Genomic DNA, 27539 nt, shown 5'->3' on the forward strand with positions numbered 1-27539 from the left:
GCTAAAATCACACCTGGGAAAATGTTGCCATTGTTTACATCCCACCTGGGGAAATGTTGCTATTGTTTACATCACACCTGGTAAAATGTTGCTATTGTTTACATCACACCTGGGTAAATGTTACTACTGCTAACATCACACCTGGGAAAATTTTGCCATTGTTTACATCACACCTGGGAAAATGTTGCTATTGTTTACATCACACCTGGTAAAATGTTGCTATTGTTTACATCACACCTGGGAAAATGTTGCTATTGTTTACATCACACCTGGGTAAATGTTACTACTGCTAACATCACACCTGGGAAAATTTTGCCATTGTTTACATCCCACCTGGGGAAATGTTGCTATTGTTTACATCACACCTGGTAAAATGTTGCTATTGTTTACATCACACCTGGGTAAATGTTACTACTGCTAACATCACACCTGGGAAAATGTTGCTATTGTTTAAGTCACAATTGGGAACATGTTGCTATTGTTTACATCATTACCTGGGAAAATGTTGCTATTGTTTACATCACACCTGGGTAAATGTTGCTATTGTTTACATCATTACCTGGGAAAATGTTGCTATTGTTTACATCACACCTGGGTAAATGTTGCTATTGTTTACATCATACATGGGTAAATGTTACTACTGTTTACATCATACCTGGGTAAATGTTACTACTGTTAACATCACACCTGGGAAAATGTTGCTATTGTTTACATCACACCTGGGTAAATGTTACTACTGCTAACATCACACCTGGGAAAATTTTGCCATTGTTTACATCCCACCTGGGGAAATGTTGCTATTGTTTACATCACACCTGGTAAAATGTTGCTATTGTTTACATCAAACCTGGGTAAATGTTACTACTGCTAACATCACACCTGGGAAAATGTTGCTATTGTTTAAGTCACACTTGGGAACATGTTGCTATTGTTACATCACACCTGGGTAAATGTTGCTATTGTTTACATCACACCTGGGAAAATGTTGCTATTGTTTACATCACACCTGGGTAAATGTTGCTATTGTTTACATCACACCTGGGAAAATGTTGCTATTGTTTACATCCCACCTGGGTAAATGTTGCTATTGTTTACATCACACCTGGTAAAATGTTGCTATTGTTTACATCACACCTGGGTAAATGTTACTACTGCTAACATCACACCTGGGAAAATTTTGCCATTGTTTACATCACACCTGGGAAAATGTTACTATTGTTTACATCACACCTGGTAAAATGTTGCTATTGTTTACATCACACCTGGGTAAATGTTACTACTGCTAACATCACACCTGGGAAAATTTTGCCATTGTTTACATCCCACCTGGGGAAATGTTGCTATTGTTTACATCACACCTGGTAAAATGTTGCTATTGTTTACATTACACCTGGGTAAATGTTACTACTGCTAACATCACACCTGGGAAAATGTTGCCATTGTTTACATCACAAATGGGAAAATGTTGCTATTGTTTACATCACACCTGGGTAAATATTGCTATTGTTTACATCACACCTGGGAAAATGTTGCTATTGTTTACATCACACCTGGGTAAATGTTGCTATTGTTTACATCCCACCTGGGTAAATGTTGCTATTGTTTACATCCCACCTGGGTAAATGTTGCTATTGTTTACATCCCACCTGGGTAAATGTTGCTATTGTTTACATCCCACCTGGGTAAATGTTGCTATTGTTTACATCACACCTCGGAAAATGTTGCTATTGTTTACATCATTACCTGGGAAAATGTTGCTATTGTTTACATCACACCTGGGAACATGTTGCTATTGTTTACATCACTCCTGGGTAAAAGTTGTTATTGTTTACATCACACCTGGGTAAATGTTGCTATTGTTTACATCCCACTTGGGTAAATGTTGCTATTGTTTACATCACACCTGGGAAAATGTTGCTATTGTTTACATCACACCTGGGAAATGTTGCTATTGTTTAAGTCACACTTGGGAACATGTTGCTATTGTTTACATCATTACCTGGGAAAATGTTGCTATTGTTTACATCACACCTGGGGAAAATGTTGCTATTGTTTACATCACACCTGGGAAAATGTTGCTATTGTTTACATCACACCTGGGAAATGTTGCTATTGTTTAAGTCACACTTGGGAACATGTTGCTATTGTTTACATCATTACCTGGGAAAATGTTGCTATTGTTTACATCCCACCTGGGTAAAAGTTGCTATTGTTTACATCACACCTGGGTAAATGTTGCTATTTTTTACATCCCACCTGGGTAAATGTTGCTATTGTTTACATCCCACCTGGGTAAATGTTGCTATTGTTTACATCCCACCTGGGTAAATGTTGCTATTGTTTACATCCCACCTGGGTAAATGTTGCTATTGTTTACATCCCACCTGGGTAATGTTGCTATTGTTTACATCACACCTGGGTAAATGTTACTATTGTTTACATAACACCTGGGTAAATGTTACTATTGTTTGGATCACACCTGGGTAAATGTTGCTATTGTTTACATCACACCTTGGAAAATGTTGCTATTGTTTACATCACACCTGGAAAAATGTTGCTATTGTTTACATCACACCTGGGAAAATGTTGCTATTGTTTACATCACACCTGGGAAAATGTTGCTATTGTTTATGTCACACTTGGGAACATGTTGCTATTGTTTACATCACACCTGGGTAAATGTTACTATTGTTTACATCACACCTGGGAAAATGTTGCTATTGTTTACATCACACCTGGGTAAATGTTGATATTGTTTACATCACACCTGGGAAAATGTTGCTATTGTTTACATCCCACCTGGGTAAATGTTACTACTGCTAACATAACACCTGGGAAAATGTTGCCATTGTTTACATCACAAATGGGAAAATGTTGCCATTGTTTACATCACACCTGGGTAAATGTTGCTATTGTTTACATCACACCTGGGAAAATGTTGCTATTGTTTACATCACACCTGGGTAAATGTTGCTATTGTTTACATCATTACCCGGGAAAATGTTGCTATTGTTTACATCACACCTGGGAACATGTTGCTATTGTTTACATCACACCTGGGGAAAATGTTGCTATTGTTTACATCACACCTGGGTAAAAGTTGCTATTGTTTACATCACACCTGGGTAAATGTTGCTATTGTTTACATCCCACCTGGGTAAATGTTGCTATTGTTTACATCACACCTGGGAAAATGGTGCTATTGTTTACATCACACCTGGGAAATGTTGCTATTGTTTACATCACACCTGGGAAAATTTTGCTATTGTTTACATCATTACCTGGGAAAATGTTGCTATTGTTTACATCACACCTGGGTAAATGTTGCTATTGTTTACATCACACCTGGTAAAATGTTGCTATTGTTTACATCACACCTGGGTAAATGTTACTACTGCTAACATCACACCTGGGAAAATGTTGCCATTGTTTACATCACACCTGGGGAAATGTTGCTATTGTTTACATCACACCTGGTAAAATGTTGCTATTGTTTACGTCACACCTGGGTAAATGTTACTACTGCTAACATCACACCTGGGAAAATTTTGCCATTGTTTACATCACACCTGGGAAAATGTTGCTATTGTTTACATCACACCTGGGTAAAAGTTGCTATTGTTTACATCACACCTGGGAAAATTTTGCTATTGTTTGCATCACACCTGGGGAAAACATTGCTATTGTTTACATCACATCTGGGTAAATGTTGCTATTGTTTATATCACACCTGGGTAAATGTTGCTATTGTTTACATCACACCTGGGAAAATGTTGCTATTGTTTACATCCCACCTGGGTAAATGTTGCTATTGTTTACATCACACCTGGGTAAATGTTGCTATTGTTTACATCCCACCTGGGTAAATGTTGCTATTGTTTACATCACACCTGGGTAAATGTTGCTATTGTTTACATCCCACCTGGGTAAATGTTGCTATTGTTTACATCACACCTGGGTAAATGTTGCTATTGTTTACATCACACCTGGGTAAATGTTGCTATTGTTTACATCCCACCTGGGTAAATGTTGCTATTGTTTACATCACACCTGGTAAAATGTTGCTATTGTTTACATCACACCTGGGTAAATGTTACTACTGCTAACATAACACCTGGGAAAATTTTGCCATTGTTTACATCACACCTGGGAAAATGTTGCTATTGTTTACATCACACCTGGGAAAATGTTGCTATTGTTTACATCACACCTGGGAAAATGTTGCTATTGTTTACATCCCACCTGGGTAAATGTTGCTATTGTTTACATCACACCTGGTAAAATGTTGCTATTGTTTACATCACACCTGGGTAAATGTTACTACTGCTAACATCACACCTGGGAAAATGTTGCCATTGTTTACATCCCACCTGGGGAAATGTTGCTATTGTTTACATCACACCTGGTAAAATGTTGCTATTGTTTGAATCACACCTGGGAAAATGTTGCTATTGTTTACATCACACCTGGGTAAATGTTACTACTGCTAACATCACACCTGGGAAAATTTTGCCATTGTTTACATCCCACCTGGGGAAATGTTGCTATTGTTTACATCACACCTGGTAAAATGTTGCTATTGTTTACATCACACCTGGGTAAATGTTACTACTGCTAACATCACACCTGGGAAAATGTTGCTATTGTTTAAGTCACACTTGGGAACATGTTGCTATTGTTTACATCATTACCTGGGAAAATGTTGCTATTGTTTACATCACACCTGGGTAAATGTTGCTATTGTTTACATCATACCTGGGTAAATGTTACTACTGTTTACATCATACCTGGGTAAATGTTACTACTGTTAACATCACACCTGGGAAAATGTTGCTATTGTTTACATCACACCTGGGAAAATGTTGCTATTGTTTACATCACACCTGGGTAAATGTTACTACTGCTAACATCACACCTGGGAAAATTTTGCCATTGTTTACATCCCACCTGGGGAAATGTTGCTATTGTTTACATCACACCTGGTAAAATGTTGCTATTGTTTACATCACACCTGGGTAAATGTTACTACTGCTAACATCACACCTGGGAAAATGTTGCTATTGTTTAAGTCACACTTGGGAACATGTTGCTATTGTTTACATCATTACCTGGGAAAATGTTGCTATTGTTACATCACACCTGGGTAAATGTTGCTATTGTTTACATCACACCTGGGAAAATGTTGCTATTGTTTACATCACACCTGGGTAAATGTTTCTATTGTTTACATCACACCTGGGAAAATGTTGCTATTGTTTACATCACACCTGGGTAAATGTTACTACTGCTAACATCACACCTGGGAAAATGTTGCTCTTGTTTAAGTCACACTTGGGAACATGTTGCTATTGTTTACATCATTACCTGGGAAAATGTTGCTATTGTTACATCACACCTGGGTAAATGTTGCTATTGTTTACATCACACCTGGGAAAATGTTGCTATTGTTTACATCACACCTGGGTAAATGTTGCTATTGTTTACATCCCACCTGGGTAAATGTTGCTATTGTTTACATCCCACCTGGGTAAATGTTGCTATTGTTTACATCACACCTAGGAAAATTGTACTATTGTTTACATCACACCTGGGTAAATGTTGCTATTGTTTACGTCACACCTGGGAAAATGTTGCTATTGTTTACATCACATCTGGGAAAATGTTGCTATTGTTTACATCACACCTGGGAAAATGTTGCTATTGTTTACATCACACCTGGGTAAATGTTGCTATTGTTTACATCACACCTGGGAAAATGTTGCTATTGTTTACATCACACCTGGGAAAATGTTGCTATTGTTAACATCACACCTGGGTAAATGTTGCTATTGTTTACATCACACCTGGGAACACGTTGCTATTGTTTACATCACACCTGGGAAAATGTTGCTATTGTTTACATCACACCTGGGAACATGTTGCTATTGTTTACATCACACCTGGGAACATGTTGCTATTGTTTACATCACACCTGGGGAAAATGTTGCTATTGTTTACATCACACCTGGGTAAAAGTTGCTATTGTTTACATCACACCTGGGTAAATGTTGCTATTGTTTACATCACACCTGGGAACACGTTGCTATTGTTTACATCACACCTGGGAAAATGTTGCTATTGTTTACATCACACCTGGGAACATGTTGCTATTGTTTACATCACACCTGGGAACATGTTGCTATTGTTTACATCACACCTGGGGAAAATGTTGCTATTGTTTACATCACACCTGGGTAAAAGTTGCTATTGTTTACATCACACCTGGGTAAATGTTGCTATTGTTTACATCACACCTGGGAAAATGTTGCTATTGTTTACATCACACCCGGGTAAATGTTGGTATTGTTTACATCACACCTGGGAAAATGTTGCTATTGTTTACATCACACCTGGGAAAATGTTGCTATTGTTTACATCACACCTGGGAAAATGTTGCTATTGTTTAAGTCACACTTGGGAACATGTTGCTATTGTTTACATCACACCTGGGAAAATGTTGCTATTGTTTACATCACACCTGGGTAAATGTTGCTATTGTTTACATCACACCTGGGTAAATGTTGCTATTGTTTACATCACACCTGGGAAAATGTTGCTATTGTTTACATCACACCTGGGTAAATGTTGCTATTGTTTACATCACACCTGGGAAAATGTTACTATTGTTTACATCCCACCTGGGTAAATGTTGCTATTGTTTACATCCCACCTGGGTAAATGTTGCTATTGTTTACATCACACCTAGGAAAATTTTACTATTGTTTACATCACACCTGGGTAAATGTTGCTACTGTTTACGTCACACCTGGGAAAATGTTGCTATTGTTTACATCACATCTGGGAAAATGTTGCTATTGTTTACATCATACCTGGGGAAATGTTGCTATTGTTTACATCACACCTGGGAAAATGTTCCTATTGTTTACATCACACCTGGGTAAATGTTGCCATTGTTTACATCACACCTGGGTAAATGTTGCTATTGTTTTCATCACACCTGGGTAAATGTTGCTACTGTTTACATCACACCTGGGTAAATGTTGCTATGGTTTACATCACACCTGGGTAAATGTTGCTATTGTTTACATCCCACCTGGGTAAATGTTGCTATTGTTTACATCACACCTGGGAAAATGTTCCTATTGTTTACATCACACCTGGGTAAATGTTGCCATTGTTTACATCACACCTGGGTAAATGTTGCTATTGTTTACATCACACCTGGGTAAATGTTGCTACTGTTTACATCACACCTGGGTAAATGTTGCTATGGTTTACATCACACCTGGGAAAATGTTGCTATTGTTTACATCACATCAGGGAAAATGTAACTATTGTTTACATCACACCTGGGTAAATGTTGCTATTGTTTACATCACACCTGGGAAAATGTTCCTATTGTTTACATCACACCTGGGTAAATGTTGCCATTGTTTACATCACACCTGGGTAAATGTTGCTATTGTTTACATCACACCTGGGTAAATGTTGCTACTGTTTACATCACACCTGGGTAAATGTTGCTATGGTTTACATCACACCTGGGAAAATGTTGCTATTGTTTACATCACATCAGGGAAAATGTAACTATTGTTTACATCACACCTGGGTAAATGTTGCTATTGTTTACATCACACCTGGGAAAATGTTGCTTTTATTTACATCACACCTAAATAATATATACATATATAAGACGGACAGAAAGACACTGGCCCCCAAATTTTCTCAAAAGTTGGCCCCCCTGAGTCAAAATAATTGTCCAGGCCTGGTTTACATGAACATGAAATATAACAGAAGAAAATATAATGGAAACTCACCTGTTTGTTTGTACATCCTGGTGATTTCTGTGAAGAAAGAAAGGAGACATCATCAGCAGGATGGAGCGCATACCAAATGCCTATTAGTTGATATTATTGCACTCGGTGTTCATTAATACAGCTCTGTCCAGTTATTGAATAATGAGCAGAGGGTAAATACAGGGAGGTCAACTTCACTTAGTCTATAGGAGCCAAGCAACATCCTGACACCTCCATAGGGATTTTATATACATGATGTAAGTATATATGTCATGTAGTAACATTCATAATAACATGTAATATATACATGATGTAAGTATATATGTAGTATCTAGTAACATTCATAATAACATGTAATATATAATAAATTGTTGCAGAGCAGCTAAATGAGCACTTAGCGTTTAACAATCTATGTGAAACCTTTCAATCCGGTTTCGGGCAAATCACTCGACTGAGACAGTCCTCGCAAATCTGACTAATGATCTATTGCTAACGATGGACTCTGATGCGTCATCTATGTTGCTGCTCCTCGATCTTAGCGCTGCTTTCGATACCGTCGATCATAATATTTTATTAGAGCGTATCAAAATACGAATTGGTATGTCAGACTCAGCCCTGTCATGGTTTAACTCTTATCTTACTGATAGGATGCAGTGCGTCTCCTATAACAGTGTGACCTCGGACTATGTTAAGGTAACGTGTGGAGTTCCCCAGGGTTCGGTCCTTGGCCCTGTACTCTTCAGCATCTACATGCTGCCGCTAGGTGACGTCATACGCAAATACGGTATTAGCTTTCACTGTTATGCTGATGACACCCAACTTTACATGCCCCTAAAGCTGACCAACACGCCGGACTGTAGTCAGTTGGAAGCGTGTCTTAATGAAATTAAACAATGGATGTCCGCTAACTTTTTGCAACTTAATGCCAAAAAACCGGAAATGCTGATTATCGGTCCTGCTAGACACCGACCTCTATTTAATAATACAACTTTAACATTTGACAACCAAATAATAAAACAAGGTGACTCTGTAAAAAATCTGGGTATTATCTTCGACCCAATTCTCTCCTTTGAGTCACACATTAAAAGCGTTACTAAAACGGCCTTCTTTCATCTCCGTAATATCGCTAAAATTCGCTCCATTTTGTCCACTAAAGACGCCGAGATCATTATCCATGCGTTTGTTACGTCTCGTCTCGAATACTGTAACGTAATATTTTCGGGTCTCCCCATGTCTAGCATTAAAAGATTACAGTTGGTACAAAATGCGGCTGCTAGACTTTTGACAAGAACAAGAAAATTTGATCATATTACGCCTGTACTGGCTCACCTGCACTGGCTTCCTGTGCACTTAAGATGTGACTTTAAGGTTTTACTACTTACGTATAAAATACTACACGGTCTAGCTCCAGCCTATCTTGCCGATTGTATTGTACCGTATGTCCCGGCAAGAAATCTGCGTTCAAAAGACTCCGGCTTATTAGTGATTCCTAGAGCTCAAAAAAAGTCTGCGGGCTATAGAGCGTTTTCCGTTCGGGCTCCAGTACTCTGGAATGCCCTCCCGGTAACAGTTCGAGATGCTACCTCAGTAGAAGCATTTAAGTCTCATCTTAAAACTCATCTGTATACTCTAGCCTTTAAATAGACCTCCTTTTTAGACCAGTTGATCTGCCGCTTCTTTTCTTTCTCCTATGTCCCCCCCTCCCTTGTGGAGGGGGTCCGGTCCGATGACCATGGATGAAGTACTGACTGTCCAGAGTCGAGACCCAGGATGGACCGCTCGCCTCTATCGGTTGGGGACATCTCTACGCTGCTGATCCGCTTGAGATGGTTTCCTGTGGACGGGACTCTCACTGCTGTCTTGGAGCCACTATGGATTGAACTTTCACAGTATCATGTTAGACCCGCTCGACATCCATTGCTTTCGGTCCCCTAGAGGGGGGGGGTTGCCCACATCTGAGGTCCTCTCCAAGGTTTCTCATAGTCAGCATTGTCACTGGCGTCCCACTGAATGTGAATTCTCCCTGCCCACTGGATGTGAGTTTTCCTTGCCCTTTTGTGGGTTCTTCCGAGGATGTTGTAGTCATAATGATTTGTGCAGTCCTTTGAGACATTTGTGATTTGGGGCTATATAAATAAACATTGATTGATTGATATACATGATGTAAGTATATATGTAGTATCTAGTAACATTCATGATAACATGTAATATATACAAGATGTAAGTATATATGTAGTATCTAGTAACATTCATAATAACATGTACTATATATATGATGTAAGTATATAGGTCATGTAGTAACATTCATAATAACATGTAATATATACATGATGTAAGTATATATGTAGTATCTAGTAACATTCATAATAACATGTAATATATACATGATGTAAGTATATATGTAGTATCTAGTAACATTCATGATAACATGTAATATATACATGATGTAAGTATATATGTAGTATCTAGTAACATTCATAATAACATGTAAAATATACATGATGTAAGTATATATGTAGTATCTAGTAACATTCATAATAACATGTAATATATACATGATGTAAGTATATATGTAGTATCTAGTAACATTCATAATAACATGTAATATATACATGATGTAAGTATATATGTAGTATCTAGTAACATTCATAATAACATGTAATATATACATGATGTAAGTATGTATGTCATGTAGTAACATTCATAATAACATGTAATATATACATGATGTAAGTATATATGTAGTATGTAGTAACATTCATAACATGTAATATGTACATGATGTAAGTATATATGTAGTATCTAGTAACATTCATAATAACATGTAATATATACATGATGTAAGTATATATGTAGTAACTAGTAACATTCATAATAACATGTAATATATACATGATGTAAGTATATATGTAGTATCTAGTAACATTCATAATAACATGTAATATATACATGATGTAAGTATGTATGTCATGTAATAACATTCATAATAACATGTAATATATACATGATGTAAGTATGTATGTCATGTAGTAACATTCATAATAACATGTAATATATACATGATGTAAGTATATATGTAGTATGTAGTAACATTCATAATAACATGTAATATATACATGATGTAAGTATATATGTAGTATCTAGTAACATTCATAATAACATGTAATATATACATGTAAGTATATATGTAGTATCTAGTAACATTCATAATAACATGTAATATATACATGATGTAATTATGTATGTCATGTAGTAACATTCATAATAACATGTAATATATACATGATGTAAGTGTATATGTAGTATCTAGTAACATTCATAATAACATGTGATATATACATGATGTAAGTATATATGTAGTATCTAGTAACATTCATGATAACATGTAATATATACATGATGTAAGTATATATGTAGTATCTAGTAACATTCATAATAACATGTAATATATACATGATGTAAGTATGTATGTCATGTAGTAACATTCATAATAACATGTAATATATACATGATGTAAGTATATATGTAGTATCTAGTAACATTCATAATAACATGTAATATATAGATGATGTAAGTACATATGTAGTATTTAGTAACATTTATAATAACATGTAATATACAGAGGTGGTCAAAAGTGAGTTTGTGTACATGTACATGTATGTGCGTGTGTTTGTACTTGTACGTGTGTGTGTGTGTGTGTGTGTGCGTGTGTTTGTTTACGTGTTTGTGTACGTGTACTTGTGTGTATGTGCATTTGTCTACGTGCTTGTGTACGTGTAGATGTGTGTGTGCGTGCGTTTGTGTGTGTATGTGTGTGTGTGTTTGTGTACTTGTGTGTGTGCTTGCATTTGTCTACGTGTTTGTGTACCTGTGCATGTGTGAGCGTGTGTTTGGGTGTGCGTTTGTTCAGGTGCATGTGTGCGCTTGTTTGTGTGTTTGTGTACGTGTACATGTGTGTGCGTGTGCTTCAACTTGTACGTCTGTGTGTGTGTGTGTGTGTGCGTGTGCGTTCGTTTACAAGTTTGTGAATGTGTACTTGCTTGTGTGTGTATGTGCATTTGTCTACGTGTTTGTGTACGTGTGTGTGTGTGTGTGTGCATTTGTCTATGTGTTTGTGTACATGTACATGTGTGCGTGTGCTTCAACTTGTACGTGTGTGTGTGAGCATTTGTGTACGTGTACAAGTGTGCGTGTGCTTCAACTTGTACGTGTGTGTGTGTGTGTGTGTGTGTGTGTGTGTGTGTGTGTGTGTGTGTGTGTGTGTGTTTGTTTACGTGTTTGTGTACTTGTGTGTGTGCTTGCATTTGTCTACATCTTTTTATACGTGTGCATGTGTGTGCGGGTGTTTGGGTGTGTGCGTTTGTGTACGTGTGCATGTGTGTGTGTGTGTTTGGGTGTGTGCTTTTGTGTACATGTGCATGTGTGTGCGTACGTTTGTGTGCATGTGTGTGCGTGTGTTTGGGTGTGTGCGTTTGTTTACGTGTACGTGTGTGTGCGCCTGTTTGTACTTGTAAGTGTGTGTGTGTGCGCTTGTTCATGTGTTTGTGTACGTGTACTTGTGTGTCTGTGCATTTGTCTACGTGTTTGTGTACGTGTACATGTGTGTGCGTGTGTTTGTGTGTGTGCCCGTGTTTGTACTAGTACGGGTGTGTGTGTGCGTGTGTGTGTGTGCGTTTGTTTACATGTTTGTGAATGTGTACTTGTGTGTGTATGTGCATTTGTCTACGTGTTTGTGTACGTGTACATGTGTGTGCGCGTGTTTGTACTTGTACGTGTGTGTGCGAGTTTGTGTGTGTGCGTTTGTGTACGTGTACATGTGTGTGCTTCAACTTGTACGTGTGTGTGTGTGTGTGTGTGTGTGTGTGTGTGTGTGTGTGTGTGTGTGTGTGTGTGTGTGTGTGTACATTGACGACGCCTCCTGACAAAGATCAATGTGACGTCAAGCCAGGTGAGCTCTCATCACACTAATGGCTGTTAGGTGTGCTGTGAAAGACACCTGGCAGCCATCTTTGTTGACAGCCGCAGCATGTAGCTCCTCCCACAATGTGTCAGTTTACCTGAGACCAAACTAAAGACTCTGTGGTCTTTAGCTTGACGCAGCAAATATGAATTGTGCTTTAAAGGCCTACTGAAATGATATTTTCTTATTTAAACGGGAATAGCAGGTCCATTCTATGTGTCATACTTGATCATTTTGTGATATTGCCATATTTTTGCTGAAAGGATTTAGTAGAGAACACCGACGATAAAGTTCGCAACTTTTGGTCGCTAACAGAAAAGCCTTGCCTGTACCGGAAGTAGCAGACGATGTGCGCGTGACGTCACGGGTTGTGGAGCTCCTCACATCTGAACATTGTGTACAATCATGGCCACCAGCTGCAAGAGCGATTCGGACGGAGAAAGCGACGATTTCCCCATTAATTTGAGACAGGATTAAAGATTTGTGGGTGAGGAAAGTGAGAGTGAAGGACTAGGAAAAAAAAGACTAGAGGGCAGTGGGAGCGATTCAGATGTTATTAGACACATTTACTAGGATAATTCTGGAAAATCTCTTATCTGCTTACTGTGTTACTAGTGTTTTAGTGAGATTATATGGTTGTACCTGTACTACCTGAAGGTCGGCCCGCACCTTTCTTCAGCACCAGTCGACGGGTGGTGGCGATGCCCATCTCTGTTCTTCGCAAGGGACCCTCTTCGAAACACGATCTTTCGAAATAATCGCTGCATAATACACTGTACTTTGTGTGTGTGGTCCAATCCAACCGTGTTCGCTTGACCGCTCTGTTCCATAGTAAAGCTTCACCGTCATCTTTCGGGAATGTAAACAATGAAACACCGGCTGTATTTGTGTTGCTATAAGTGGCCGCAATACACTGCTTCCCACCTACAGCTTTCTTCTTTGACGTCTCCATTAATCATTGAACAAATTGCAAAAGATTCAGCAACACAGAAGTCCAGAATACTGTGGACTTATAACTGGGAACGGTGCTGGATCAAAATGTTCTCTACAATGCGTGACGTCACGCGCACGCGTCAGCAGGATACTTCGGCGCAAAATTTAAAATTGCAATTTAGTAAACTAAAAAGGCCGTATTGGCATGTGTTGCAATGTTAATATTTCATCATTGATATATAAACTATCAGACTGCGTGGTCGGTAGTAGTGGGTTTCAGTAGGCCTTTAAGACTGTGTGACTAAATGAGAGGGATGTGCATGTGAAGTGGTTAAATGTCATATTTGGATGTGAAGTGGATATTGAAAGTGTTGACCTTGCACGGCGGCGGCGGGCTCCTCCATGAAGAAAGAGACGTCTTTCTTGTCCACAGAGTCCTCGATGTGGTCGTAGGTGATTTGAGGGATGGACACGGCCCTCTCGGAGGACACGCCCAGGGACTCCTGACCTCGAAACGACTTCAGCCTCCTTTTGGTGCACTTTTTCTGACGGAGAGAGAAAAACTTGCATTTACAAGACCTTAAAATACATTTGAATTTTAAAAAATGGCATCAGAGTTCACAGAATTCACCACATCCCACTAAAAAGATAACATCTTTATATTACTTTGTGTGTTTTTATTGGTTTTCTATTTTATCTATATATATATATATATATATATATATATATATATATATATACACACACATACTTACACACACTATATATATATACTGTATATATATATACTGTATATATATATATATATATATGTATACACATATATGTATACACATATATATATATATATATATATATATATATATATATATATATATATATATATATATATACATAATACACATTTATAGACACACACACACACATATATATATATATATATATATATACATATATATATATATATATATATATATATTTAAATATATATATAAATATATAAACACACACACACACAATCACACACTATATATGTGTGTGTGTGTATATATATACATATGGATATGTATGTATATATATATTATATATATATAAATATATACATGCACACTTACACACTATATATACTGTGTATATATACATATATATATATATATACACACATATATATACACATTTATAGACACACACACACATACATATATATATATATATATATATATATATATCCATCCATCCATCTTCTTCCGCTTATCCGAGGTCGGGTCGCGGGGGCAGCAGCCTAAGCAGGGAAGCCCAGACTTCCCTCTCCCCAGCCACTTCGTCTAGCTCTTCCCGGGGGATCCCGAGGCGTTCCCAGGCCAGCCGGGAGACATAGTCTTCCCAACGTGTCCTGGGTCTTCCCCGTGGCCTCCTACCGGTTGGACGTGCCCTAAACACCTCCCTCGGGAGGCGTTCGGGTGGCATCCTGACCAGATGCCCGAACCACCTCATCTGGCTCCTCTCGATGTGGAGGAGCAGCGGCTTTACTTTGAGTTCCTCCCGGATGACAGAGTTTCTCACCCCATCTCTAAGGGATAGCCCCGCCACACGGCGGAGGAAACTCATTTCGGCCGCTTGTACCCGTGATCTTATCCTTTCGGTCATGACCCAAAGCTCATGACCATAGGTGAGGATGGGAACGTAGATCGACCGGTAAATTGAGAGCTTTGCCTTCCGGCTCAGCTCCTTCTTCACCACAACAGATCGGTACAACGTCCGCATTACTGAAGACGCCGCACCGATCCGCCTGTCGATCTCACGATCCACTCTTCCCCCACTCATGAACAAGACTCCTAGGTACTTGAACTCCTCCACTTGGGGCAGGGTCTCCTCCCCAACCCGGAGATGGCAGTCCACCCTTTTCCGGGAGAGAACCATGGACTCGGATTTGGAGGTGCTGATTCTCATTCCGGCCGCTTCACACTCGGCTGCGAACCGATCCAGTGAGAGCTGAAGATCCCGGCCAGATGAAGCCAACAGGACCACATCGTCTGCAAAAAGCAGAGACCTAATCCCGCGGCCACCAAACCGGAACCCCTCAATGCCTTGACTGCGCCTCGAAATTCTGTCCATAAAAGTTATGAACAGAATCGGTGACAAAGGGCAACCTTGGCGGTGTCCAACCCTCACTGGAAACGTGTCCGACTTACTGCCAGCAATGCGGACCAAGCTCTGACACTGATCGTACAGGGATCGGACTGCCATAATAAGACAGTCCGATACCCCATACTCTCTGAGCACTCCCCACAGGACTTCCCGAGGGACACGGTCGAATGCCTTCTCCAAGTCCACAAAGCACATGTAGACTGGTTGGGCAAACTCCCATGCACCCTCAAGAACCCTGCCGAGAGTATAGAGCTGGTCCACAGTTCCACGACCAGGACGAAAACCACACTGTTCCTCCTGAATCCGAGGTTCAACTATCCGGCGTAGCCTCCTCTCCAGTACACCTGAAGAAACCTTACCGGGAAGGCTGAGGAGTGTGATCCCACGATAGTTGGAACACACCCTCCGGTCCCCCTTCTTAAAGAGAGGGACCACCACCCCGGTCTGCCAATCCAGAGGTACCGCCCCCGATGTCCACGCGATGCTGCAGAGTCTTGTCAACCAAGACAGCCCCACAGCATCCAGAGCCTTAAGGAACTCCGGGCGGATCTCATCCACCCCTGGGGCCTTGCCACCGAGGAGCTTTTTAACTACCACAGCAACCTCAGCCCCAGAAATAGGAGAGTCCACCACAGATTCCCCAGGCACTGCTTCCTCATAGGAAGACGTGTTGGTGGGATTGAGGAGGTCTTCAAAGTATTCCTTCCACCTATCCACAACATCCGCAGTTGAGGTCAGCAGAACACCATCCGCACCATACACGGTGTTGACAGTGCACTGCTTCCCCTTCCTGAGGCGGCGGATGGTGGTCCAGAATCGCTTTGAAGCCATCCGGAAGTAATTTTCCATGGCTTCCCCAAACTCTTCCCATGTCCGAGTTTTTGCCTCTGTGACCGCCGAAGCTGCACACCGCTTGGCCTGTCGGTACCTGTCCACTGCCTCTGGAGGCCTATGAGCCAAAAGAACCCGGTAGGACTCCTTCAGCTTGACGGCATCCCTCACCGCTGGTGTCCACCAGCGGGTTCTAGGATTACCGCCACGACAAGCACCAACTACATATATATATATATATATATACATATATACATATATATATATATATATATATATACATATATATATATATATATATATATACATATATATATATATATATATATATATATATACATATATATATATATATATATATATATATATATACATATATACATATATATATATATATACATACATATATATATATATATATACATATATATATATATATATATATATATATATATATATATACATATATATATATATATATATATATATATACATACATATATATATATATATATATACATATATACATATATACATATATATATATATATATATATATATATATATATACATATATACATATATATATATATATATATATATATATGTATACATATATATATACATATATATATGTATACATATACACACACACACACACACACAATCACACTATATATGTGTGTGTGTGTGTGTATATATATAATATATATATATACATATGCATATGTATTTATATATATTATATATAAATGTATATATAATATATACATATGTATATATACACACACACACACACACACATATATATATATAGTGTGTGTGTGTATATATAATATATACCTACATATATACACACACACGCACACTCCACACACTCACAAAAAGACACACGTTTAAAACATTTTATAATAATTGTAAAATACATATAACATAATAATAATAATAATAATAATAATAAAAATAGTAATAGTAATAATAATAACATATAATTATTAGATGTGCTCCAAAAAATACATTCACATTCAAATTGGAATTTTTAATTTTTTTGATAGGAAATCAATGTATTGGTTTAAAAATTTCATATACATATTTTTAGAAAGGAATAAATTTTTAAAAATCTGATTTAGACCATCTCCCTCTACACCTAAAGGAGATTTGTGACCCGTTTCAAGATCACTAATACACCAAATAACACATTGTAATAACTAATTTGAATCCAGATTCATGTTTTGTTTATAAATCGGAAATGGACTGAAGCCTGAGTTGTCCAAAGAGTCCCACTTCTATTGATTAATAATCAATTAACATTAAACATTTCTGCTCACAAAACATCCATCCATCCATCCATTTTCTACCGCTACAATCGAGCGGAAGGCGGGGTACACCCTGGACAAGTCGCCACCTCATCGTTACTACAAAAAATATTTTCTTTAATCATTCAAAAGTAATATTTTGTTATAAACAGCTATTGGATTTATTTAAGGAAAAAATAACAAGAACATGGCCACGGCCCACAGTCATCCCTCGCCATGTCAAATATTGTGGTTTCACCACATTGTGGATTTCTTGCAGATATATGAATATTTATTTTTAAAGCATTTTCTACTTTTTTTTTGTCACAGTTTGTTGGTGACGAACCCCAAGATGCAGAGAAGGCCGCAGGCATTTTGCAGGTAAACAGGATTTAATTAAAATACTGGAACAAGAACAAACAAAAGGATACTAACAAAAGGCGCGCACGAGGCAGATAAACTTGGATATGAAAAAACAAACTGGAAGCAGGGGACAAAAGACAGTAAGATATAAACAGCTAACGAATATAGCTTACCGCTACGCTGCAACGACACGACCAGTAGGAACGACAAGTAGAAATGACATTGACATGACAATAATCCAGCCGTGACTGGAAGAGAAAACAGATCTAAATAGGACTGGGCTGATTGACACCAGGTGTGACCAGGTGCCAGTCAGCCGCATCTGAGGGGACACAGCACTCAGGGAGACAAACAGGAAACTGAACCAAAATAAGAGTGGTGACAGGAACTAAAGAGGGGAAATACTACACACAGAGAGGAAAAACTAAAACACAACCAAACTGTCAGCGCAAACCTGACATATTTGTCTTAAATCAAGCATTCTACTCACTAAATCAACTACTAATATCAATAGAAGAGTAGAGTTGACCACTACTGGCTCAGCCTCAAGCAGCCAACGTCTGGATGGCTCTCAAAAATAAGGAAATATATAAATGTTTTTACTCTGAAAATATTGGATTTATAGGTACTGACATATTCTTTGTGGTCATGTTTGAAACCAGTTAACATAAATAAACGGGGGACGATTATATAGACAAGGTTTTTGGGTTTTTTTTTAATAAATGGGCATATATTTCTCTTTTCTGTCCCTCACATTGTCAATTTGGTGCACTTTCAAGTATTAATAGAGTGTCATTGATTTTATTTTTCTAAATAATGAAAAAGGAAAGGGGCGACACCTTAAACAAAATGGCCAATTTCAAGTACCGTATTTCCTTGAATTGCCGCCGGGTATGTAATATGTGCCTGCCTAGAATTTCCACAGGGTCAAACTCGTCACGTCACCTGTCATCATTTTCAAAATGGAGGAGGCTGATTTCAATCATTTGAAATCGCATAAAGGGAAGAAGATTAAGAGCTATTCAGTAGGATTTAAGGTCCAAGCTATTGAATATGCTAAAAAGAACGGCAAGCAGCTATGTTTTATTAGTATACCGTAGCTGCGTGTGTCAAATATGAGCCATTAAATGACTCCCGCCTCCTGGTGATAGAGGGCGCTAGTGATCCTTCTTGCGACTACTCGGCAACATAAGAAGTGACAACAAGCAGCAAGAGTGAGCAGCGTTTATTTTTTCCTTTCGCTTGCACTTTTAACATGGAGGATTACATATCTTAAATAAAACCGTTTTCTAAACTGGACTTTCAATCGAAGCAGGAGGTAATGAAGGAAGAGCTCCATCGAGACAGAAAGACTTTTAAAACTGAAGAAAGATAAGGAAGACTTCTATAAAGAAGTTATCGATGCTTTTGATCAGAAGGAGCTGCGCATGGACTTCATTTATAAGTAAAGGTAAGACCATAATAACGTTTTTTTATTAAATGTGCTTTTTCTGATGGTATTCTTACATCACATTAAAATTTATAAGCGCAGGTCTAAATTTACCGCATGCCTTTGGTAAGCGCCCGAGTGAGAAGAGGTTTTAAATTAATTAGCGCCCCTGAGGCAATTCAAGGAAATATGGTTAGTTAAAAATATATGTATTATTTTTGTGTGTAAAAGCCGACACAATTGTACTGAGATCAGACTCCAAAGCCACTTTGTGACTCAGTAAATTCCCACTGAGCTGACAATCCGAAAGCCTTCAAAACGTGTATGCAGAACCTCAATCACCTCAATGAGTCGTTAAGAGGAGAGTCGGATGGCAAATGAAGGGATGAAGGGCGTGTCAAGGAGATAAAGATGCAAATGAGAATGAAAATGGGGCAAGAAAAGTGTCAAAGTAGACAAAAAGTCACATGTGGCGACAGAAAGCAGTGTGTCCACCTACAGTCCTGACGTGCGGCTGCAACGCCGCACAAAGATTTGTTGTGCGGCGTTGTTGTTCTTTGGCTACACAAAGCTTTTACTCCCATGAGAAAGGCAGCCATGACATCATCTCAACTGACTGAGTCTTTGTGCGCGCCAGACAAAGACGTCGAGTCGTCCTGCTTGCAGTCACGGGGGGAGGAGGGGTGTGTGTGTGTGTGTGTGTGAGTGTGTGTGTGTGTGTATATATGTGTGTGTGTGTGTGTGTGTACCGCACTTGCTCGCTCATGTTGCACGGCCGAGGTGCGACACAGCTGATATTGTGGTGAACGGCACAAGCAGACAAAATCTGTTCTTTAAAGCAGTGGTCCCCAACCACCGGGCCGCAGAATAATTAAAAAAAATATATATATATTTTTTAATTTTTATTTTTTTATTAAATCAACATAAAAACACAATATACACTTACAAATAGTGCACCAACCACAAAAAACTCCCTTTTTCATGACAAAGAAGAAAAAAAAAAAAAGAAAAAAAAAGGACACCTCCCCGGGGCCGCGGGACAAATTATTAAGCGTTGACCGGTCCGCGGATACAAAAAGGTTGGGGACCACTGCTTTAAAGCACTGGTCCCCAACCACCGGGCCGCGGACTGGTACCGGGCTGCACAAGAAATAAATAAATAAATATTTTATTTTTTATTTTGATTTTTATTATTAAAGGCCTACTGAAACCCACTACTAGCGACCACGCAGTCTGATAGTTTATATATCAATGATGAAATATTAACATTGCAACACATGTCAATACGGCCTTTTTAGTTTACTAAATTGCAATTTTAAATTTCCTGGGAGTTTCTTCTTGAAAAGGTCGCGTAATGATGACGTGTACGCGTGACGTCACGGGCTGTTAGGAAATATGAGTGTTGCACACACACACAGCTAAAAGTCGTCTGCTTTAACCACATAATTACACAGTATTTTGGACATCTGTGTTGCTGAATTTTTTGCAATTTGTTCAATTAATATTGGAGAAGACAAAGTAGAAAGATGGAGGTGGGAAACTTTAGCCTTTAGCCACACAAACACACGGGGATTCCTTGTTTAAAATCACCGGAGGTGAAGCTTTACTATGGATCAGAGCGGTCAAGCGAACAAATGTCAACCAGCGGTTTTCGGTGTCACCGAAAATTGTGGTAAAAAGTCGCCACTTACCGGAGATCAGCTGAGCTTGTGCCGTCCATGCAGCTGCCGTCGACTTCCCTCAGAGACTTGCGTCAAAACACCCGTGGACACACCGCTCCGACTATCAGGTACTATTTAATCCCACTAAAACACTAGCAACACAATAAGCAGATAAGGGATTTCTCAGAATTATTCTAGTAAATGTGTCTAAAAACATCTGAATCCGTCCGAATGCAATCGCCTTTTGTTTTTTTTTAAACTTTATTATTATTTTTTTTCTAGTCCTTCGCTATCAATATCCTCAAACACGAATCGTTCATCCTCGCTCAAATTAATGGGGAAATTGTCATTTTACCATTCTGTATTCTGAAGGCAATCTATGTCGTGTGCTACTCCAGCATCAATATCCGCAGCGTCCTCCTGACCGTCAGCGTCAGGTTCAAAGCGGGATGGCTCTATCCCTTGTTGCGGTTGGGCCTAGGCGAGTGGTCCTGCCACGGCGCCTCTCACAGCATCTTCCCTATCTGAATCGCTCCCACTGCCCTCCTCTTTTTTTTTTTCTAGTCCTTCACTCTCACTTTCCTCATCCACAAATCTTTCATCGTCGCTCAAATTAATGGGGAAATCATCGCTTTCGCGGTCCGAATCGCTCTAGCTGCCGGTGGCCATGACTGTAAACAATGTAAGGATGTGAGAAGCTCCACAACCCGTGACGTCACGCGCGCAAGTTGTGAACTTTATCGTCGATGTTCTCTACTAAATCCTTTCAGCAAAAATATGGCAATATCACGAAATGATCAAGTATGACACATAGAATGGACCTGCTATTCTCGTTTAAATAAGAACATCTCATTTCAGTAGGCCTTTAAATCAACATAAAAAACACAATATATACATTATATATCAATATAGATCAATACAGTCTGCCGGGATACACTCCGTAAGCTCACGTGTTTGCATTTCTTTATGAAAAAAATAAAAATAAAAAAAAATAAAACATCCCTACCAAATGTCAACCGGCAGGTTTCGGTGAGAAAATTGTGGCAATAAGTCGGCTCGTACCGTAGACATGAGCGGAGAGTTTGCGTCGTTTTTCCTGCGGCTGTGGACTCTCTTGACTCCTCCCAACGGCCGCCCCCGACCATTGGATGCTCACACCGTGGAGGAGGGAGAGAAAAATAAAATCTCAGCCCGGCTGCCTTGCCTCGTCGAGAAACGTGGCTTCCCACGGAGACACTGGCGGTCACCACACCCGTAGCCACACCCCTCCGACTTTCAGGTACAACCATATAATCTCACTAAAACACTAGTAACACAATACGCAGATAAGGGATTTTTCGGAATTATCCTAGTAAAAGTGTATAATAACATCTGAATCGCTCTTTTTTTTTTAAGTCCTTCACTCTCTCTTTCCTCATCCACGAATCTTTCATCCTCGCTCAAATTAATGGGGAAATCGTTGCTTCCTCGGTCCGAATCGCTCTCGCTGCTGGTGGCCATGATTGTAAACAATGTTCAGATGTGAGGAGCTCCACAACCCGTGACGTCACGCGCACATCGTCTGCTACTTCCGGTACAGGCAAGGCTTTTTTATCAGTGACCAAAAGTTGCGAACTTTATCGTCGATGTTCTCCACTAAATCCTTTCAGCAAAAATATGGCAATATCGCGAAATGATCAAGAATGACACAGAATGGACCTGCTATCCCCGTTTGAAAAGAACATCTCATTTCAGTAGGCCTATAAAAAGTGTTTGAAACAAAATGTATCACCGGGTTACGTTTGGGGTATTGAACGCACCCTCATGGCTGAGGAAGCGTCATCATTTTGGTGTTGACCTCAGTGTGTGTGAGATGAGATTATCTTGAAGATGAAACCTTCCATCACATTTGCATATCAGAATATTGAGACTGGTTTGGTGGATTTAGAGATTCCTTCTTGATAAATGTCAACTAAAGATGTCCAAATTATCGGGCGATAAATGCTTTAAAACAGGGGTCACCAACCTTTTTGAAACCAAGAGCTATTCTTGGGTACTGATTAATGCGAAGGGCTACCAGTTTGATACACACTTAAATAAATTGTATTTCTGTCTGTCATTCCGTCGTACATTTTTTTCCTTTTACGGAAGGTTTTTTGTAGAGAATAAATGATGAAAAAAACACTTAATGGTACGGTTTAAAAGAGGAGAAAACACGAAAAAAAATGAAAATAAAATTTTGAAACATAGTTTATCTTCAATTCCGACTCTTTAAAATTCAAAATTCTACCGAAAAAAAGAAGAGGAAAAACTAGCTAATTCAAATCTCTTTGAAAAAATAAAAAAACATTTATGGAACATCATTAGTAATTTTTCACGATTAAAATTAATTTTAGAATTTAATGACATGTTTTAAATAGGTTAAAATCCAATCTGCACTTCGTTAAAATATATAAAAAATTGGACCAAGCTATATTTCTAACAAAGACAAATCATTATTTCTTCTAGATTTTCCAGAATTTTTCAAGACTTTGAAATAAGGTTTAAACTTGATTCAAAAGATTTTCTAGATTTGCCAGAATATTTTTTTTGAATTTTAATCATAATAAGTTTGAAGATATTTTTCACCAATATTTTTCGTCGAAAAAAATAGAAGCTAAAATGAATAATTAAATTTAAATGTATTTATTATTAATTACAATAAAAAACATAAATTTACTTGTACATTGATTTAAATTGTCAGGAAAGAAGAGGAAGGAATTTAAAAAGGTAAAAAGTTATGTGTTTAAAAATCCTAAAATCATTTTGAGGTTGTATTTTTTTCTCTAAAATTGTCTTTCTGAAAATTATAAGAAGCAAAGTAAAAAAATAAATGAATGTATTTAAACAAGTGAAGACCAACTTTTTAAATTATTTTCTTGGATTTTCAAATTCTATTTGAGTTTTGTCTCTCTTAGAATTAAAAATGTCGAGCAAAGCGAGACCAGCTTGCTAGTAAATAAAAAAAAATAAATAGAGGCAGCTCACAGGTAAGTGCTGCTATTTGAGCTATTTTTAGAACAGGCCAGCGGGCGACTCATCTGGTTTTTATGGGCTACCTGGTGCCCGCGGGCACCGCGTTGGTGACCCCTGCTTTAAAATGTAATATCGGAAATTATCGGTATCGGTTTCAAGAAGTAAAAATAATGACTTTTTAAAGCGCCGATGTATAACACAGACGTAGGTCATATTTGCCAACCCTCTCCATTCTCCCGGGGCAACCATTCTCCCAAATTTCTCCCGATTTCCACCGTGACAACAATATTGGGGTTGCGCCTTCAAGTCACTGTCTTTAGCGTCCTCTACAACCTGTCCTCACGGCTGCTTGTGCTCCATACAAACAGCGTGTCGGCCCAGTCACATAATATCTACGGCTTCTACACACACACACACCAGTGAATGTAATCATACTTGGTCAACAGCCATACAGGTCACACTGAGGGTGGCCGCATAAACAAGTTTAACACAGTTACAAATACGCGCCACACTGTGAACCCACACCAAACAAGAATGACAAACACATTTGGGGAGAACATCCTCACCGTAACACAACGAATACCCAGAACCCCTTGCAGCACTAACTCTTCTGGGACGCTACAATATACGCCCCACGCTACCACCAAACCCTGTCCCCCAACCCTGCCATCCTCACACCCGTGCCCCCTACCCCCATGTCCCGAATTTGGAGATCTCAAGGTTGCCAAGTATGCTCTAGTACAATGGTCCCCAACAACCGGGCCGCGGACTCGATTGGTACCGGGCCGCAGAAGAATTTTGTATTATTTTTATTTTTTTATTTTGTATTAAATCAACAAAAAAGCCATTATCGGACATCTCTAATGCCAACATGATGCTATGAATTGGTAAATAAATATTAGGTGGGTAGATTTGTGTACTGTATTGTGTATATGATGATGTATATTTGAAGTGTCCATAAGCTGAGTGCTTGTAAGGATGACCTTTTTGCAGGACGGACTCTGATATTAACGAAAGAAACAATCATGTCATACAAAATGATGTCTGTATGTACACAAATAAATAAACAGTGTGTGCTAAACATGCTAGTCCAGCCAGGAAGTGACAATATGGCCTCCTTTGTGTGGCGCAATAACAACACTGACACACTTCCTGCACACAACATCAACACACGGAGACAGAGATACGTCCTATCAGCTGTTATTTGTTAGAATAATCATGTATAAGTTATCACACAACTCTTATAATTAAAGGCCGTTGCTATAGTTATTATCAATTGTGCTGAAGTTGTACTTTTCCATCCGTGCAAAGGGACAACTTGCAATTTTGGATTGCGAGTCTTTTCAGATCAGTGTTTGTGTCCGGACCCGGCCTGCTGACTGCCGAGGGCGAACATCGAGTATCGTGACGCAGACAAAGCAGAGACAGGGCGATATCACGAGTGTCAGCACATTTTTACCCCCCCTTCCTTCAGAAGCAGCCTCAGTGATGTAACCAGGGCCCTTCCGAATAAACAGAGGAGAACTTGGGACTGGACCTTAGAGTGTAGGTTGGAACTCTGACCTTCTCCATGTCGCCACGCCCTCACGTTCCCTAAGATCCTCTTCATCCATCCATCTCACTGTCCCCTTATCTAAACTGTTCACCATAGGTGCCCGAGCTTTCAGCCGGTCTGCCCCACATCTTCGGAACTCTTTGCCCCCCGACCTTCGTAACTTGGACTCAATATCCCTCTTCAAGTCAAGACTCAAAACACACCTATTCCGGACTGCTTAATCACTATAATCCTCTTGTCTTATCTATATTTGTTGTTGTTGTTGTTTTTATCCAATTAGATTTTATTGTTTTGATTTTGTACGGTGTCCTTGAGTTCCCAGAAAGGTGCCTTATAAATAAAATGTATTATTATTATTATTATTAACTGTAACTAAGTGTACAGCCCAATACTTCTCTCCTCATTGAGCAAAATTGAACTCTGTCTCTGCATGATTCCTTGCTTCTTGTCTGTTTAACAGATGTCATCAGTGTTTGAACCAGACAACATGAGAAAATGATTTTTTTTCTTCATGATGTCTTAAAGTGAGCGTTTGAATGGTTTCTCTCTTAAAATTGTAACAAACAAGTGAAGGAAATAGTTTTTTTTTCTCAAATTTGGTGTTGAAGAACAAGTTTTCGGGATTAATATTACTGCCGAACATCAATAAATACTCTGTTCCTATATTGTAGTAGACTTTTAAAATATGTTTTTCCCATAATATTCCAAAACAAGTGAGCGTGTGCAAAGCGTGTAAAGACCGAAGTATTACCGAGATGTTGAGCTTCCTGATGGTCGGACTGGAGTTGTCCGGTTCCGTGGCAGCGATGGCCTCGGGGGTTAGCACGTACATTTTCCACGTCGCCAGACAGCCGTTGGGTTTCTCTGCCGCGTAGCACCGCCACAGTGTCTGGAAAAACACACACCGCTTTTTTTAAAAACTATGCAGGGGGCCTTCGGAACTCTTGGACCTAAAATCTCAAGGCAGAGAACATCCTGGGGACAGAATCGTAATAGAACTGGGACAGCTAACCAAACCGATCCTGCAGAGGAAGGAAGTAGAACATCCGAAGAAGATGATGTTGAGGATGGTTACTTATTGTTGGAGGTGCTCGCTCCAATGCCTTTTGCAAGTCTTGTTCTGTGTTTATACTCTTTCTCAAGGGTATGACAGCTAAAAGAGAACTGAAAGCTGACAGCGGTACTCATCAAAGGTGTGTAGTTGTTTTCAGATCATTACTATCAACAGTAGTTACTTGCATGACAGTTAGTTGTGATAAAATGGCATTTCAAACCCTTCCTGTAAAGCATGGGTGTCAAACTCTGGCCCGCCGTGTAATTTCATTTGGCCCTTGGGGCAATATGAAATTAACATTAGAGCTGGCCCGCCGGTATTATACAGCATTCACCGCTGATACTCATACTTGCCAACCCTCCCGAATTTCACAGTCCCTCCCGAAAAAAATTCTCCCGATTTCCACCTGGACAACAATATTGGGGGCATGCCTTAAAGGCACTGCCTTTAGCGCCCTCTACAACCTGTTGTCACTTCCGCTTTTCCTCCATACAAACAGTGTGCCGGCCCAGTCACATAA

The 27539-nt window shown here is 39.1% G+C and overlaps 1 protein-coding gene across 4 annotated transcripts in view; it reads right to left on the minus strand.

The window, feature by feature from the left end:
* kcnq1.2 (potassium voltage-gated channel, KQT-like subfamily, member 1.2) overlaps positions 1-27539 on the minus strand; it is a 508250-nt gene that overhangs the window by 370589 nt on the left and 110122 nt on the right. For all 4 annotated transcript variants that reach the window (XM_061916862.1, XM_061916861.1, XM_061916860.1 and 1 more), the window contains exons 10-12: positions 26717-26854; positions 14066-14234; positions 7818-7844 (exon numbers count right to left, since the gene is read on the minus strand). In XM_061916862.1, the coding sequence (XP_061772846.1) occupies positions 7818-7844; positions 14066-14234; positions 26717-26854 (334 nt within the window). The remainder of the gene's footprint in view (positions 1-7817; positions 7845-14065; positions 14235-26716; positions 26855-27539) is intronic.

Source organism: Nerophis ophidion, linkage group LG12, assembly GCF_033978795.1.
Source record: "Nerophis ophidion isolate RoL-2023_Sa linkage group LG12, RoL_Noph_v1.0, whole genome shotgun sequence".
Classification (NCBI taxonomy): domain Eukaryota; kingdom Metazoa; phylum Chordata; class Actinopteri; order Syngnathiformes; family Syngnathidae; genus Nerophis; species Nerophis ophidion.